The 18,597-nt window shown below is 49.7% G+C and overlaps 1 protein-coding gene across 1 annotated transcript in view; it reads right to left on the reverse strand.

Moving 5' to 3' along the window:
• Window positions 1-16,152, reverse strand: part of NHSL2 (NHS like 2) — a 114,023-nt gene extending 97,871 nt beyond the window's left edge. The window contains exon 1 of the mRNA XM_015426524.1: window positions 15,873-16,152. Coding sequence (XP_015282010.1) covers window positions 15,873-16,152 — 280 coding nt within the window. The remainder of the gene's footprint in view (window positions 1-15,872) is intronic.
• Window positions 16,153-18,597: the final 2,445 nt, after the last annotated feature.

Genomic DNA, 18,597 nt, shown 5'->3' on the forward strand with positions numbered 1-18,597 from the left:
TGGTTAGACAGTGTCACAGATGCAACGAACATGAAATTGAGCCAACTACAGAGGACGGCGGAAGACAGGAGGGCCTGGCGGGATCTGGTCCATGGGGTTGTGAAGAGGCCCCCCGTATATGAATTTACAAAAAGCGTTGTCTCCTTCCCACATACTAAAAGAGGCATCATCCCCCCCACTCATAATTGTTTTATAGCCAAATGCCTCTCCTAAAACAGCATACCTTTGTGACGCAACTAACCATTGTCTGAAAACAATTGTACTTTCAATTCCAATATCTTTTATTCCTATGCGAATGTGTGAAGATTTTACCCATTAAAGCACATACAGCTGATCCAGTGGAAGCCCCCTCCCCCAATTAAGTAACCCAAATCAGAATTAATTTTCAAATGCATGTGGAAGGGGCTTGCATGCATCCCTTTGGCCAAACTTCTGTAACTGCAGTTCTCAGGAGCTCCCTTCAAAAAATACACATGGCTTCTGCTTTTTATATACAAAAACCAAGGCTGATTTCGCACTAGAGCTGCCTTGCTGTTCTGCCCCCGTTTTCCCTGGTTCTATTGGTCAATTTCACACCCGAAGCCGCGGGGCTGATTTTGACCCACGACGTCACCCAATTTCCCCCGCAGTTTCGTGATCCTGTTTTTTGAGGATCAACGAAACTGCGGAGGAAATCGGGCGAAGCCGTAGGTCAAAAGCAGCCCCGCAGCTTCGGGTGTGAAATTGACCAATAGAACCGGGGCAAACGGTGGCACAATAGCGAGGCAGGTCTAGTGCAAAATCAGGCCAAGCCTTTTTCAAGAGTCCCGGATCTGAGGAAAGCAGTGCCAGAGACTCCTTTCCAGACTTTCAATAACTGACATCTTCTGAAATTAAGCCCTCGCTTCAAGCTGCAAAGACAATCATGAGGGCTAGAAACTTTTGTTTAAAGTTATACACCTGGGGTTCCTCTGCTTTGTGCAGCATACAAAATTTTAGGGTTGCCAGCTGCAGCTTGGGAAACCCCTGGAGACTGGGGGAGGGGCAGAGCTATTTTTGGGCAGGAACGCACAGGAACAGCGTTCCGGCTGGCTCCCGAGTTGGCCACGCCCAGCAGGAACGCATTAGCATAAGAGGCCACACCCAACAGCAGAAACTCATTAGGACTGGCTACAGTAGGGGTGTGTGGCCTAACATGCAAAGGAGTTCCTGCTACAAAAAAAGCCCTGGGTTTTGACAACAAACAAGGTAAACAGAATAAGAAGCAAAAGGTGGGTGTGGCTGGATGAGCACACTTCTGCGAACATGGGGGTGTGGCCTAATATGCTAATGAGCTGTGCTGTCAGGGGTGTGTCCTAATAAGCTAATAAATTTCTTCAGTTGGGTGTGGCCTATTATGCTAATGAGTTCCTGCTGGGCTTTTTCTACAAAAAAAGCCCTGGGGAGGGAAAATGTGGGGAGGGGAGGGAGATCAGCAGGGATGTTAAACCAAGAGGTCCACCCTCCAAGGCAGTCGTTTTCTCCAGGGGAACTGATCCCTGCAGTCTGCAGATCAGCGGTAATCCCAGGACAACTCCAGCCCCCACCTGGAGGCTGGCAACACTAGAGTGCGTGTGGGTGTACGTGCACAAGACGAGGCTGCACCAAGTTCCAGAGAACAAGCACAAAGCCAGCATTTCTGGGGACAGCCCTCGGCCCTCTCAGATTACCCTGCTGCTCTCGGCCAAACCCCTCGCAGCCGACAGAGACGCAACAGCAATTGCACAAGCCAGGTGTGACCTCCAGCACACCACCAATAGCCCCTCAGAGGACCAGCCCTCCGGGGGCGAGCAACCCCACGCGTGGGCCACAGCCCTTTCGTTCGCTGTCCCGGGGCCAAAGCATGCTTTCTCCTGGCCAAATCCCACACCCTGGGCTGCCCGTTGGATCCCGGCCTGCAATCTGGAAGCGATTTCCCACTTGGAGCAGGCCGGTCTGTTTTGGAGCGAACGAGGCGTCTGGCCCCCACAAGCTCTTGCGTTCCTTCCAAGTTCCAGCAACCACATTCGACTTTGGTTTGCACAGCTGCCGCCCACCTGCCCCCTCCCACCCACCCCCACCCCAAATGAATGCAGAGGAAGTCCTTAAAATGGTTCAGGACATACAGTCCAGGATCCCGCTTCCAGAGAAAGCCTATTAACACCAACAGTGTCGGGATGCACTTCCTGAGGCCGAAGGGCTCCGAGCTGAAGAGGAGTCTTCCTTTCCTCCTGCCTCTGAAAACTCATCTCCCAATTCTGCCTCTGTTTGGTCTGCTTCACAGACAAGGAGTTTCCTCTGACCCAATTAATAATAATAATATTTCTTTTACCTTATTTGCATTTCATCTTATAACCCTAAGAGTCTCAAGGCGAAGAACAGCAATTTGAGAAAAACTGTAAAAAAAACCCTGCAAGCGAAGTAAGAAGAGACTTGCGCGGAATCTTAAAGCCTAAACTGTGAGTCAGAGCCCAGTTCATCAAGTATGCGAGGTGTTGTGTTCAGTTGGCAGTGGAAAAGAGCAAGAGTCCAGTCGCACCTTGACGACTAACTAAATTTGTGGCGGGGTATGAGCTTTCGTGAGTCACTGCTCACTTCTTCAGATGGTGAGCAGTAATTCACGATGACTCATACCCGGCTGCAAACAGTAGAAGGCAATCAACAACAATTTAAAAGAACCAGCAGAACCAATGTTTTTCTAGAAAACAAAATAAAATGGCACTTTAGAAATAAATTATATAATGATCCCCTTCATTGCTCAAAAATACACCACATTTATCTCAGTAAACTGAACACTGAGTAGGGTTGCCAGCTCCAGGTTGGGGAAAACCTGGAGATTTGGGGGGTGGAGCTTCAATGGGGTACAATGCCATAGGGCTCACCTTCCAAAGTGACCATTTCCCCCCCAGGTAAACTGATCTCTGTTGCCTGGAGATCAGTTGTAATAGTGGTGGATTTCTTGCCACCACTTGGAGGTTGGCAGCCCTAACAATGACCCTGTGAAGTAGGCTAGCATTACCACTCCCACGTTATAGATGGGGAGGGAGGAAAAGGCTGCGTGCGGTTTCTCTAAGGCCACCTGCTGAGTTCACCCCCAAGCTAGGAGATGGACCTGGCTCATAACTCATGCTCTCAACCCACAGCACCAGTACGGCCTATCAGTCACCTTATTACATCAACACTACCCAGCGAAGGTCTTTTACGAGCTACTTAGCTTGCAAAAGACCTCCTGTTATGCTGCAAAGTGCTCTCAACATTGCTCTAGAAAGCTCACCTTTCGCATCTACCCCATAGATGCAGAACCCCCAGACGCTAGATCAAAGGAAAGCTCCTCCCAAGAACATAGTGGATCTGGCAGGAGGATTAAGATAAAAGTTTGCTGAACAGCCAGGACCGCTGGATTGTTTAGATCTAAGGCTTTGCAAGATTACCATGTGGGAGATGCTGAGCTCACAAATTTACACAATCCTAGCAAGCTTTAAAGCATTCTAATGTTCTTGCTGTTTTGCCTAATAACCCTGATATCTTTTGCTGGGTAGGAAACCTCCTCCTTCAGGCCCAAGGGCCATCTGCTAGAAGTGATGTTTGGAAAATGCAGATGATCCCCTGATTTCTCCCTTGCTCAGCTTGCAAGGTCAGAGGGCAGCTAACGGGACAGCCCAGTTTCAAAAGCAGTAAACAACTTTCCCCCCTCCCGAACTGGGCTTTGCTCCCAGAAACCTTCCCCAGCCTCCTCTCGGGAAGACAAAATGGGGGTTAAGCTGTTCACTTGACAAAATTAGCTGTATATTTTGGCTGGGGGAAGAAGTATTGTTTCTCTGGCACAAGAAGGGTTTGGATGAAGTGGGCGCATTCTTCTGCAGGTAGCGGGGTTTGCCAGCTCCAGGCTGGGAGATTCCTGGAGATTTGGGGGGAGATGTTCTGGGGAAAGCAAGGGTTTGGTGAGGGGATGGACCTCAGCTGTGTATAATGCCATATAATGCCCTTCAAGCCAGCCATTTTCTCCTGTTGAATTGATCTCCAGTCTAAAGATCTCTTGTGATTCCAGGTCTCCAGGCCTCACCTGGAAGTTGGTAACCCTAGTATGTAGCATACTCATTACCAAAAATCATGACACTGGGGGGAATTTCCCCAACTGAAACAGAAACAAATTTTGTACTCTCCTGTCACCTTAAGGTCTGATTTACATGTTCAGGGGGGAAAGAGCACCACTTAAAGAGTATAGGACTGGAGAAATAATAACTGAATGCTCCCCCCCTCCCCACCCATCACCGGCTACCTGCCTAAGGAAAGCAGAGGGGTTTTAGCTTGGCCTTTTCCTGATCAAGCCACTTCTTTTAGTGCAGGAGTTCTTGAAGCAGCAGAGCACTGAAATATTTCACTCCTTCCTACACCTGCATGACCTTCCACAGCCCGCAGTTCAGCGTCTTAACCACTTGAGCCACCGCAGCTCCTAAGAGTATAGGACTGGAGAAATAATGACTGAATGCTCCCCCCCCCTCCCCACCCATCACCGGCTACCTGCCTAAGGAAAGCAGAGGGGTTCTAGCTTAGCCTTTTCCTGATCAAGCCACTTTTTTTAGTGCAGGAGTTCTTGAAGCAGCAGAGCACTGAAATATTTCACTCCTTCCTACACCTGCATTCTGAAGGAGTACTGTCCCATAAGAGCCATTTTGGTGTAGTGGTTCAAGAGCGCGGACTCTACCCTGGGAGAACCAGGTTTGATTCCCCACTCTTTCACACACAGCTGCTGGTGTGACCTTGGGTCAGTTACAATTTCTTTCAGAGCTGTTCTCTCAAGGGCAGTTCTCTCAGAGCCCTCTCAGCCTCACCTACCTCACAGGGTGTCTGCTGTGGGGAGGGGAGGGGAAGGGAAAGGAGAGTGTAAGCCGCTCTGAGACTCCAAGTGAAGGGCAGGGTATAAATCCAATCTCTTCTTCTTCATCATCTGGATGTATAACTTAGCTTGTAATGTGCACTGAAAAAAGTGGGGAAATATACCCATTTACTGCCTGGTCTGTGTAATTCCAGGATGCTCATTAAACAATAACAAATTAATAATCTTGACAGTTAATGTCCCCTAAAAACTGAGATTCCACAGTGGTTCGGTGTTGTGTTGTGAAACTGTCATATAGCGAATCAGGCCGCTTCAGTCTTGTCTGCCTTACGGCTCTCTCTGGCAGAGAAAGATCTTTTCCAGTGGATCTCCGGCAAAGGAAAGTCTCTCCCAGTGCCTGAAGTCCTTGAACTGGAGAGGCCCGGGCCTGTGGCCTGCTGCATGCAAAGCGTGTGCTCTGCTACTCAGCCACAACCCCACCCAATGAACCAACACAGCCATTGTTCTCATTCATGCAGGGGATGGGACTGTGTTTCAGGGGTAAGGCATCTGCTTTGCATGCAGAAGGCCTGAGGTCCAATCCCAAGTGCCTCCAACTAAAAAGGCCCGAGCACCGGAGGAGCTGCTGCCGGTCAGAGTAGACAATACTGATCTTGATAGGCCAAGGGTCTGACTCAGCACAAGGCAGCTTCAGCTGTTCAAGGTATCCAGGGAGGCAGTCAAAAGTGTACCTGCTGCTACTTCTGACCTTTCTGGGTTGTCAGTTGGAGCCTGTGGTCCTCCAGAGTTTTTCTTAGTAGGGAAGACTCCAAAGGAGTACAAAAACAGAGGGCCACCGGTGTGCCGCACAGGCTGAGCCTCATACACATAGTACACCCCAGAGAATTCACATACATTCTTCCTGTATCCATAACCCTTCTGATCCTTGCAAGTTAAGATGGCCCAGATCAAGGTCCCTTCGTAGATTACCTGCATGTTCTAGAGCTCTGGACATTCCCAAATTCATTTCCCAACTCTCATACCATATGATACAAACGTGGAGCTGTGCGCTTCTTCTTCTTTAAGAATCTTCATGTTTTTCCCCTTCCCCCCAGATCCTCCCTCCACCATTGTGAAGCAGACGAAGCTCTCCAGAACAAGTATCCACACAACGCCTGCTGAGATCACCCAAGATTTCAGGGCCAAATGTTCCGCTCTGACTCAATCGTTACAAGGGAAAAGAAAATACGGAAATATGCAAAGTCAGCGCCTTTTTGGCCTCACTACATCCTGTACTTGCCAAGGCCTTTGAGCAACGGGATAGCTCCGTCCTGCAACAAAATGTATCGATTCTGGCCTTCAGGAGGACAATCCATCCCTCGGACAATGTCCCAGCCAGGAATCTCTCATTCAGACCTGGTGCACTGCTCCCCACTAAATGAACACCATCAAGGACAGAGTGGTTAGCTGGTCAGAAATTGGGGGGGGGGGAGAGAAGAACTATGCACAAAAAGCTTGTTCCCCTCCTCCCCAAAATTGAGTGTTGAGTGTTGCATGCTCATTTCCCATGTATCAAGAGCGTCTCACGGCGGAGCTCGAAAAGGTGCCGAAAAAAGCAACCAAAATGATCGAAAGTCTGACGCACCTCCTTTACAGAGAAAGGTTTAAAAAGACAGTCTTTTTCAGTGTAGTAAAAAAAGGCAACAAAAGGTGGACACAGGGTTGCCAGACTCCAGGTGGGGCCTGGAGATCTCCTGGAATTACAACTGAACTCCAGATGACAGAAATTGCCTTTTAATCTACATTTATTCCACTTCTCCTGGAGCAAACAGCTGCTTTGGGAAGTAGACTGCCTGGCATTTTACCCCTCCCCAACCCCCCAACCCCCAGCTCCACCCTCAAATCTCCAGGTATTAGCAACCCCAGAATGGGCAATGCTTGGTGGACATGACAGAAATATATAAAAGCATACACAGCCTGGAGAAAGACAATATGGAAAACTTTGCCACCCAAAATTTTCGAATTCAGGGATGCCCAATGAAGCTGAGGCGCTATAGATCCAGGACAAAGAGTCAGCTGAACCCAGGATCCCTGGGGATTTGCCAGCAATACCAGGGATCCGTTGGCTCAGTGAAGTCCAGGCCATGATTTCAGTACAGCATCTCACAAGGCAAACAGCTCCTGGAAACAGCTTAGGGTTGCCAAACTCCAGGTGGGGCCTGGAGATACCCCGGAATGACAACTGTTCTCTAGACTACAGAGATCAGTTGCCCTAGAGAAAGGAGCTGGTTTGGAGAGTGGACTCTATGGCATTGTACCCCACGGAGGTCCCTCCTCCCCACCTTACCAGGTTCCACCCTCTTCCCCCATCTCCAAGAATTTCCCGGCCCAGAGCTGACAACCCTAGGTCCCAAGCAAAGTATACTCTTAATGGGCCTCCTTGCTTACATGTGGAAATATGGCCTGCGTGTGGGAAATAACCTTTCCCTCCCTTCAACTTTAGATTCACTTCAGCACTATGAGAAATGTAACCGCAATTATGAAACGGGGGGGTGGCGGCCCTCATTACTCCAATTTGCCAACTTTTGATATTTATTTCCTTCGATTTATATCTCGCCCTCCCCACAAAGCAGGCTCGGGGCAGGTTCCAACCTTTAATCATCTGCTGAATGTAGATGTACATCATAAAAACAGAATAACAAAATACATACAATAAAGTAAGTACAGCACTAAATACTTTAAAATGAATTATACCTCAACAGACACACAAGAGCGACTCCTTGGGGGGGGGGGAGGCCAGATTGAACTGGGTGCCTGCTGCCTCGCCTGAAGGCCCTGGTGGAAGAGAAGCTGGCCCTGCGGAACTACAAAGCTCTCGCGGGGCCCTAATTTCTGCCGGGAGCTCATTCCAACAGGCAGGGGCCAGGGCCGGAAAAAGCCCTGGCCCTAGTTGAGGCAAGTCGGATATCCCTAGGGCCAGGGACCATCAGCAGATGTTGATTCGTAGAGCGCAATACCCTCCAGGGCACATATGGGGAGAGGCGGTCTCGAAGATATGCAGGACCCTAGCCATAAAGGCCTTTAAAGGTAAGAGCCAGCACCTTGAAACAGATCCGGTATTCAATAGGCCGCCAGTGCAGTTCATATCATTTCCCACAGTTAACCACCCAACCCAGTTTGGAAGTACTTCTGATGCAATATTTAATAGATGGTCCCAAGATGCGTACTGTGAATATTTAAAGTTTATAGGACTGTGTATGCCAGTATCTGGGAGAATATGATCAAGATCTTACAGCATTAACAGCACAGTCCTAAATACAGTTACACCCTTTTAAGCCCATTGGCTTCACTGGATTCAGAAGGGTGTTAACTCCGTTTAGGATTCCAAGGAAAAAGTGGCGTCAGACTAGAGAATCAAAGCCCAACATTATAACCACTAAACCACACAGTCTAAAATTAATTAAGGCAGCGGTACTTACTCCATGGCTCACAAACAGCCACATTCCCCATTATCCAAAAGAGCCGCATGACTATGCCCTGTGTGCTACACCACCAAACCAATACTAGATGTAATTATTAATATTACGTAAATAACAGTAAAAATTTTAATTACCAGAGTACCTCTCAGCACATAGGCTTGTCTCTTCCCACCACTGCCGAACCATCCATCCCTATTTATCCATCCTCCAATGGCAGCTATTTCAAAATGGGAACCTCCTGGCAATCACAAGTCCCATCAGTAGGGGAGCCAACCTCCAGGTGGTGCCTGGAGATCTCCTGCTATTACAATTGAGATCTAGGCAATTGAGATCAGTTCCCCTGGAGAAAATGGCTGCTTTGGAGGGTGGACTGGACAGCATTATTCCCTGCTGAGGTCCCTCCCCCCCAAACCCCTCCCCTCCCCAGGCTCCACCTCCAAAATCTCCAGGTATTTCCCCACCCAGAGCTGGCGGCCCTACCCATCAGGCAATGGCCTTGCCCCCTTTCCTGGAACACGGGGTAGGTCCCATGTTGGGGGAGAGGCACAGGTTGCATGTCAAAGTGCCCCATGGTGCTCCAGAGCCACTGGATGAGTACCCCCTGAGTTAAGATGTGTATATCTGAGATTATAGGTAGGATTGGAGAAATGGAACTCTCATCCCTTCTTACCCTTTCAAAAGTGGTAAGGACTCGATGAGGGGGGGGGAGTCTTTCTCTCCCACCCCCCAACTTTATTTTTAAATTCATTTTTAAATAATCATTTACAACAATAAACATTTAAAACATTAAATAAGCAACAACACAAGATAAGGATCAAATTGCATCAAAACTTGCTATTCAACAATAAAACTATGCTACCGTTTTAGAACATTTATCAACCAGTAAAGAGGTAAGAAATGCTGATAGCTATGCTATCTCTGTCAAAAAGGAGAATGTGTGGACTAAGTTAGAGCTAGAAGAGTGCTGTGTGTATCTCGATCTGCCCACCCCCCAGCTTCCTGTAACATGTGAACTGGCTCTTAAAGGGTCTGGAGGCATCGGATAAAGAGATTTTGTACAAACTCAGAGTTACTGTACCTTATTATAGAATTCAAATCTGATTTATTTTTTTTTTAAAGATGGAACATGAGACCACACGGTGCGGGGAAAAAATCTTAGGGCCCTGGCTATAGAGGTGGGGCTGTGAGGAAAGCCAAGCATTCTCATCTGTGTGTCAAGAGAGTCACATACGTACATACACAACACACCCATTAAAATGCAGTCTCTAATTCAAAGCAAGCATCATGTTCTGTATTCTTTAAATAAAGAATATCTAGGGTTGCCATACTTTGAAAAGTAAAAAAGAGGACATATTTCCTGACTGACTACTTCGAACAAGTGATCACTCTGACAAATCTCATTTAAAGAAAACCTTATCTATGCTGTGATAATTGCTACTAACTAGGAATATTCCCAACCCCCAAAAAGGACATTTTCATCCGTTGTTTTTTGGTTTTTTTTTAAGAGCTCAAAAGAAGACAGACACCAAAAACAGAGATCATGTCCTCTAAAAAGAGAACATCTAGTAATCCTAGAATATCTCTATTAGGAATTTTGGATATAAGATAAAGACGAACACTGAATAATAAGTTTCTCACAAGGGAAGTCACGTTATGTATATGAACTGAGAAGCAAGAATATTAAAGTGTTACTAAATGAATCATACAAAATCCAACATTAAGCATATAGCCATTAATGGAATTTAAAATGCGGGGGGAGGTCCCCTATTAAACACTTGGCAATTCTAATTAACTAGATTTAAGCAGCTCACTTCACCAGTAATACTTGCAGAGCTAATTTGATTTCCAAGCTTAGCTCAAGAGGCTTTACGCGGCCTCCATCCATCCATCCAAACCTTGAAGCAGATCTTTCCCATAGTGATGGTACCCCAGTTTTTGGAAATCACCTCGTCCTCCAAAAAAGAAGTCAGATGGAGTTCAGGCAAAGATTTAATCTTTTTTAGATAGGCAGTTCTATAAAGTTGCTTTACAGATGTTTTGTCACTGGGATTTGTTAACTGGAAGAGAGTTATTTCATTGGTCAACGATTTACAGTTTCAATTGTCAGCCAATTCAAGGTGTCTTGGGACAGGAAAAAAAAGATCCAGAAATTACGGCAAGCAAGCAAGCAAGCAAGCAAGCAAGGAAGGAAGGAAGGAAGGAAGGAAGGATGGAAGGAAGGAAGGAAGGAAGGAAGGAAACCAGGGTTCAGGAGACATTAGCCCCAGAACTGTTTGCAACTCCAAGCCTCAATTATAAAGAAGGGTAGCCTTGACTATGTTTGGGGGGAAAAACACTGCAAGAAGAAGGCTAGCTGATCAGGAAGCATGGGGTGTACAGAATGTATTTCGCCCATCACAGATTATACAACTGAGGTCCCCAGCACGGTACCCGTGGGTGTCATAACGCCGACCAACACCTTTCTTGTCACCTGTGAAGTGTTTTAGAAAGTGGGCCAGGCCGGGTGGGGCTTTTGTCTAACAAAACTTCTGACTGGCCATTGGAGATTTGATTGGATGTGCAGATTTTTTTTTTAAAAAACCCACTGCTTCGGCAGAAGCTGTCACCACAGCACAAGGAGCTTCACTGTGTGACTGTAGGTAAGCTGTGGAAGCCATTTTGTGGCTGGCTCCACCTCTTGCGGCAGCCATTTTGTGGCTGGCTGTGCCTCTTGCGTGCGCCAGCCTTTTTGGGCCTCCACCTGCCACACTGTGCCAGAATTCCAAAGGTGCCTGCAGGCTCAAAATGGCTGGGGACCCCTGGTATATACTACTTGAGACAGCTAATGAAAAAAAGCCATGGTTTGAATGATTCCCTATGTTTGAAAAAAAACACGGCAAGAAGAAGGCTAGCTGATCAGGAAGTAGCTGTGCTATCCTTCATCCCTGGTTTGCAGGGATTTTACACAGAGGGGTATTTAAAACTTTCCTCCTCCTATGTGCAACCTGAATTAGTAGCCTACTTTTCATCTTCAAGATTCTACCTCCTTATTTTGCTAAATGGGTAGACTAGGCCTGAGATTTCTGTTGATTGACTGATGATAATTCATACCATTATGTTATAACGTGGGAGAGACTTTCGTGCATTCTCAGTTATCCCTAGGGTTGCCAGGTGTAGGTTGGAAAATACCTGGAGACTTTGGGGGTGGATCTGGAAGAGGGTGGGGCTTGGGGAGGGGAGGGGCTTCAGCATGGTACCATGCCATAGAGTCCACCCTCCAAAGCAGCCATTTTCTCCAGGGGAGCTGATCTCTGTCAGCTGGAGATCAGCTGTAAAAGCGGGAGAACTCCAGGTCCCACCTGGAGGCTGGCAACCCTAGTTATCCCACTGACCTCAAGTGCTTTGCAGCTTTTCTGCTATTTGGTCTCTTACCAGCCCTGTGAGGTAGCTTGGTATTATTCCCATTTTACAGATGAGTCCCCTCTGGCCCAATTTTCTGTACCCAAATAGTCAGCTTCACAGTTTCTAGCAGCCATGTACACAGGCTCAGGGGGATAAGCCATTCATTGACTCTCATTTCCTGCCCTCGGTTCTCACAGTCTCCAGCGGTTTAAGGTTTCAGATCTCTTCCAATTTGGCAATGTTCAGTCACAAAGTTTGGAGTCCAGAACTGGAAAGTGTCTGTGCTCCACCCTTGTGGGAGCAGAACAGCTCCTTCCTGTATCTTATGAAGGAAGCTTTGATTGGCTCATGAAAAGCTTATATGCCAAAAATCCTGTTGGTCTCAGAGGTGCTACCAGACTCCAGTCCAGCTGTTCCTGTATGCTGGGCTCGGTTCTAAATGGCACCGTTGCTTCCTGTTCTGTTCGACATCCCCTCTCAGACTCATAGGAATCAGAAACACTACCCGTGCACGCTGCCAAGTCATGAGCATACACATTTAACTACTAAAGCAAACTGCCAAACAGGGAAGATCACTGACAACAGGAAGAGCACAGCTTGTTATGAACACGGCCAAGATTAACCAATCTCCAGAACCTGTTTTTAACATTTATTTTTATTTATTTATTATTTCAATTTGTATCCTGCCTTGCCACAGAACTGGCTCAAGGCGGCTAACAACATTAAAAACACTAAAACAATACATTAAAATACAACAGAGTATAAATACAACTGCCTAAGCAGTTGAACAGTACTAATGATGATGATGATGATGACGGCGGCATACAATGTACAAACAGAGGCAATAACCAACCGATGTTTCATGCAGGCCGAGATGTATTCCGGTGGCGCAGTCACCAGTGGCCCACTCATCAGTGGCGGCTCCTAATTGAAAGCCTGGTGGAAGAGCTCCGTTTTGCAGGCCCTGCGGAATTGTAGAAGGTCCCGCAGGGCCCTGATGCTATCCGGGAGCTCATTCCACCAGCGTGGAGCCGCCACTGAAAAGGCCCTGGCTCTAGTAGCAGCCAACTTGACGTCTCTAGGGCCCGGAAGAGTCAGGCGGTTCTGTGTTCCTGACCTCAGTGCTCTCTGGGGCACATGTGGGGAAGACGGTCCCTCAAGTAGGCAGGCCCGTGACCATACAGCACTTTAAAGGTCAAAACCAGCACCTTGAAATGGATCCAGTAAGCTATTGGCAGTCAGTGCAGTGCCTTCAGCACAGGCTGGATGTGGTCTCGAATAGAGAGACCCATCAACAGCCTGGCCGCCGCATTTTGCACTAGCTGCAGCTTCCGGATCTGAGACAAGGGCAGCCCCATGTAGAGAGCATTGCAGTAGTCTAATCTCGAGGTGACCATAGCATGAATCACTGTTGCCAAGTCATCGCGTTCGAGGAAGGGAACCAACTGCCTAATCAGCCACAGATGGTAAAAGGCTACCTTGGCAGTGGCTTCTACCTGGGCCTCCATTGTTAAGGCGGCATCCAGGAGCACTTCCAAGCTCCTAACCCTCAGCGCTGGCACCAATGGCGCCCCATCGAAGGTCGGGAGTGGGATCCCTACTCCCAGTCCACTCCGACTCAGGCACAGGACCTCCGTCTTCAATCGACTCAGTCTAAGCCAGCCCACCACATCACAAAGCGCCCGCTCCAGGTCATCTGGGGTAGAGTTAGACTGACCACCCAACAACAGATATAGCTGGGTGTCATCTGCATATTGATGGCACCCTAGTCTATGCCTCCGGGCAATCCGGGTGAGGGGGCGCATGCAGATGTTAAATAACATCGGGGACAGTACCACCCCTTGAGGAACCCTGCAGGCCAGCGGGTACCTCTGGGACGTCTGCTCCCCTAACGCCACCCTCTGTCCCCGACCTTGGGAAAGGAGACAGGCCATTGCGAGGCAAGCCTGAATCCCAGTGTCAGCGAGGTGGTGGATAGGTAGCTGATAGTCAATGGTGTCAAATGCCGCCGACAGATCTAACAGCAACGCCGTACCGCCTCGATCCAGATGCCTCCGGAGGTCATCTGTGAGTGCAACTAGTGCCGTCTCCGTCCCATGACCTGGCCGGAAGCCGGACTGAAACGGGTCTAGCATGGAAGTGTCATCCATAAAGCTCTGCAACTGAATCGCCGCCGGTCTCTCAAGTAATTTGCCTAAATAGGGCAAATTGGAGACCGGCCGATAGTTGACCAATACAGCTGGGTCCAGAGAGGGTTACAATCTCAGACCATGTGAAGCAATAAAGAAAAGCTTCTCTGAGCATGCACCAAATGCTTTGCCTTTGTCCTTAAATAAAACCGTAAGATCCTGCACAGATGGGATTAAAAGACAGGCTTTCATATCAGAGTGAATGGTTTCCTGATAGACCTTTTTAACTGAGGAGGGGACCTAGTCCAGTGGTTGAGCAATGTGTTGTGTAAGCGTTCCTTTCCAGATCATTTAATACCTGTTCAGGTAGCAGACCTGGGAAAGACTTCTGTCTGAAAGCAGAGAGAGCAGACCAGAGAACGCTAGATGGACCAACAGTTCATCACAGAATAAAGCTATTTCCTATATTAATATCCCCCATTTTACAGATGAGGAACGGAGGTTGCACGGGGGGGGGGGGATGACACAACCAGTGTTCCCTCTAAGCTGAGTTAGTGTGAGCTAGCTCACAGTTTTTTAGCCTCCAGCTCACACATTTTTGTCTCCGCTCAGGAAGGAGGGCTCCAGAGCAAACTGATTGATGCCGTAGCCAAATCGCTTGCTCACAACTTTAATGCCAGTAGCTCACAAAGGAGAATTTTTGCTCTCAGGACTCCACAGCTTAGAGGGAACATTGGACACAACCAAAGCCTAGTTTTCACCATAGCACATGCAGCACTTGAACCCAGATCTCTCAAATCCGTCCAACCTTCCGTTTGCTCGTTTTCCCTCTGCAGCTTAAACCCATTATAATAAGATGCATTTCGACCTGCTATTTGCGACACAACCAAAGCCTAGTTTTCACCATAGCACATGCAGCACTTGAACCCAGATCTCTCAAATCCGTCCAACCTTCCGTTTGCTCGTTTTCCCTCTGCAGCTTAAACCCATTATAATAAGATGCATTTCGACCTGCTATTTGCGGCCAGGGTGGGGTGGTGGTGGACAGAAGGCTGGCCCTGAACAGATGGTGAAGGCAAACAGCAAGCGCCGGAACGCTCACCTAGCTTTGTAGAGAGCATCCAAGAACCTGCAGTGTTTGCAGCGGAAATGCTCAAGGAGAAGAGAGACGCTTCTTCTAAAGGGCCCTTAAATGCAACCTTTGTGGAGGAAATCTTCCACCAGCTCTTCCCCACCCCCAGTTTCAAAGCGAACTGACCAGAACAAACAGACTGCCCTAAGTTAACATTTGATTGGAGGAAAATGAGGGTCTTTGGCTCCCCCACCTTCTCCCCCCAAATCACTGTGGAGGGGCAACTGTTCAAACTAGGCAGCAGAGCCTTTGCCCAGCAGGAGCACGCTTGTGCCACCCCACGCCTGGGCATCCCAGGGGCAACCTGAAGTCCCGAGCCAAGGAGAGCGGCAAAGGACTGCAGAGTCTAACCACCCCCTGCCCTGTCGGTACAGGAATATGATCAACAGTTTGCTCCTGAGCACAAGCAAGTTTGTGGGCCGGGGGCACCACGCTGCTGCAGGCCAGAGGGATCTGCAGGTAGGCTGACATGGCACAGGAGTGCCCCTGTCTTATCGGTAGATGCAACACAGGTAACAGTTCGACAGGTGTACTCCCTCCCCCTCTTCCCCCAGCCACAGGACGATGCAGTGACAAAAGCGTGTGCATTATAAATGCGGCACTCATTAAAGCCCCTGCATAGAGACGGAATCAGAGAGTGCCTCTGAACATGGACAAAGTGTCTTTTCTTCTTCACCACTGATTCACCATTATCATCGGATTCAGTGCAGAAAACACGGTTCCCCCCCTCCCAAAAAAAAGACTTAAAACTTTGCTTTTCTGGTACAGAAACCCACAAAAACTAATCTCACCTTTGGCCAGGGGACCCCCTTCCTTACCCCCCCTCCAACTTCCCAGCATCCTCTCTGACGCTACAAAAGGGGGGGCGCTGCCCAGTTGCCAGGAGCCCCTCCCTCGGGGGGGGGCGGGCGGGGGGCGCCGGCAGAAGCGCGCCTTACCTTTCTCGCGGGGCGCCCCCGGGCGGAGGAGGCCGCGCACGCGGCGGAGGCGGCCTCGCAGGCGGTGGGCGCGGCGGGCGAGCTCCTGCAGGCGGCCCTCCAGGTCCCCGAGCAGCGCCGCCGAGTGGCCGCACAGGTCGGCCAGCTGCCGGAGCAGCGCCAGGGTCGCCAAGCCGCACACGTCGTGGAGCTGAGCCAGCGGCAGGGCGGCCAGGCGGGGGGCGCCGGCCGCCAAGGGGAGCAGGTGGCGGGGCTCCACCGTCCGCTTCCAGAAAGGCATCTCGCCGTCGTCGCCACCGCCACCCGACGGAGCCCGGCTGCTCGGAGGCCGATCGGCGGCGCCAGGCTGCTCCGACGGGGCGGGAGGAGCAAGGGAGAAGGGGAAAGGGGGCTGGCCGGCTGGCGGGGGGACGGACGGACGGACCCACGACCGCCCGTCGGGGCCTCTGGAATCCGCCCGCTCCGCCTCCTCCTCCGCTGGGCAGGCTCCTTGCCCGCGCCGCGATCTCTCTCTCTCTCTCTGGCCCAGGGAACGCGTCGCCTCGACGGGAGCCCCGCAGATAAGCGAAGGGGTCGGCTAACCCCGAGGCCGAGGGACGTCTTTTCTCCCCTCGCGGCAAGAGCTGCTCTACTACAGACACCCTCCTTGTAGGAAACACGACGGGGGGGAAGTTCCTCTGCAGTTTTCACACAGCCCCCCCCCACAGCCCCCCCCCCCCTTTGTGAATTGGCCCGTGTTCGCCAGTAAGGGGGGGGGGGGAGAGACCAGGTGGAACACTTCTGTGGAACACTTCTGCGCGTAGAGTTGCCTGTTCACACGTCGGGTGTGCAGAGATCGAGCGCAAAGCCCCTAACTAGAAGGTAAGTTCCTCTGAGAAATGCCTTCCGCTCTCTCCCCAGCGAGAAGTCACCTTTACAACTGACAGCAGGCCCGTAGCCAGGATTATGTGGCTTGTGGGGCAAAAAAAATTCTGCTGGGGCTGCCGTTATTTTTATGTCAGCTCCAATCCACCCCCCAAGCCTGACCAACCGGGGGCCACCCCTCTCCTTCCCCTCCTGCAAGATTTAAAGGGCCCTTCAGCTGATTGGTGGGGAGCACTGGGCCTGCTGATCAGCTGGAGGGCCCTTTAAATCTGGGAGGGAGGGGGCACGTGCCATCCCCCGCCCCTTCTCAAAAGCATTTAAAGGATCCCTTTAAATGCTTTTGAGAAGCAGTAGGTGGGAGTGCTCGTGTTCTCCCCCATTCTTCTCAAAAAAGTCTGGTGGGGCTGGCCCTTTAAGGAAGGGGGCCGAACCCCCCAATAGCCCCACAGGGGCCAGGTTTAATTGGGCTGACTAATAACCATCTCCCCTGTGGAACACACCCCATCCAACATGTTTACAGGTTTTCCGTTTTATCAGTGGAAAGACTCCTTAACAGACTGCGATTGGGGGGTTGTGTAGGGGGTTAACCCGTTTCCTGCTGCCATTTTATGTTGCTTTTTTCCACCTGTGGGGGGTCCTGGAATTGTATAGCAGCATCTATGCTTGTGGAGTATGGCCTCTGCAACCTGATCCTGTGAATGGTTTACTCGGGAGCAAGTCCCACTGAGATCAGTGGAATTTTACTCCCAAGGAAATGTACACATGATTGCTGCAGAAGTATGGCCGGATTGGCTCTATTCTTAGCCTCCCCTGGGAAAATGCTCCTCTGCCAAAGAAAAGCCTGTTTCCCTCATGAAAACAACAGCAAAACAAATGGCAAAAAACAACCAGTTTATTTTCAGCAGAGACTTGAGCCCCAGCCTGTTTTCGTGGATGTGTCTAGGCAGGATTTAGAATCAGAGAGTTGGAAGGGACCTCCAGGGTCATCTAGTCCAACCCCCTACACAATGCAGGAAATTCACAAATACCTTCTCCCCTACCTCCAGTGACCCCTGTTCCATGCCCAGAAGATGACAGAAAAACCTCCAGGATCCCTGGCCAAACTGGCCTGGAGAAAAATTGCTTCCTGATCCCAAAGTGGCAATCAGCATTTCCCTGGGCATGTTAGAAAGGGCCACAAGAACTAAGCACTGAGGCAACCCATCCTGCCCTCCCCCTCACGATTTGCTTAAGTTCACAGACTCAGCACGGCAGTCAGATGGCCATGTTTGGTGTCAGGGTTAAGTGCGCGGACTCTGATCTGGAAGAACCGGGTTTGATTCCCCACCCCTCCTCTTGCCCCTGGACAAGCCATAGTTCTGTCAGAGCTGTTCTCTCAAGGACGGGTCTGGAAAGAGCTCTCTCAGCCCCACCTACCTCACAGCGTGTCTGTTGTGGGGAGGGGAAGGGAAAGGAGTTTGTAAGCTGCTCTGAGACTCCGAGTGAAGGGTGGGGTATAAATCCAATCTCCTCCTCCTCCTCCATCTAGCCTCTGTTTGATAACCTCCAAAGAAGGAGAAGCCCACCACCTCTTGAGGAAGCCTGTTCCACTGAGGAACCACTCTAACTGTCAGGAAGTTCTTCTTAATGTTTAGCCAAAAACTGTTGATTTAATTTCAACTGATTGGTTCTGGTCCGACCTTCTGGGGCAACAGAAAACAACCCCACACCATCCTCTATATGACAGCCCTTCAAGTACTTGAAGATGGTTATCATATAACCTCTCCGTCGTCTCCTCTCCAGGCTAAACAAACCCAGATCCTTCAGCCTTTCCTCATAGGACTCGGTCTCCAGACCCCTCACCATCTTTGTTGCCCTCCTC

Source organism: Gekko japonicus, unplaced genomic scaffold (assembly GCF_001447785.1).
Source record: "Gekko japonicus isolate JY-2015 unplaced genomic scaffold, Gekko_japonicus_V1.1 scaffold1313, whole genome shotgun sequence".
In the NCBI taxonomy this organism is placed as follows: domain Eukaryota; kingdom Metazoa; phylum Chordata; class Lepidosauria; order Squamata; family Gekkonidae; genus Gekko; species Gekko japonicus.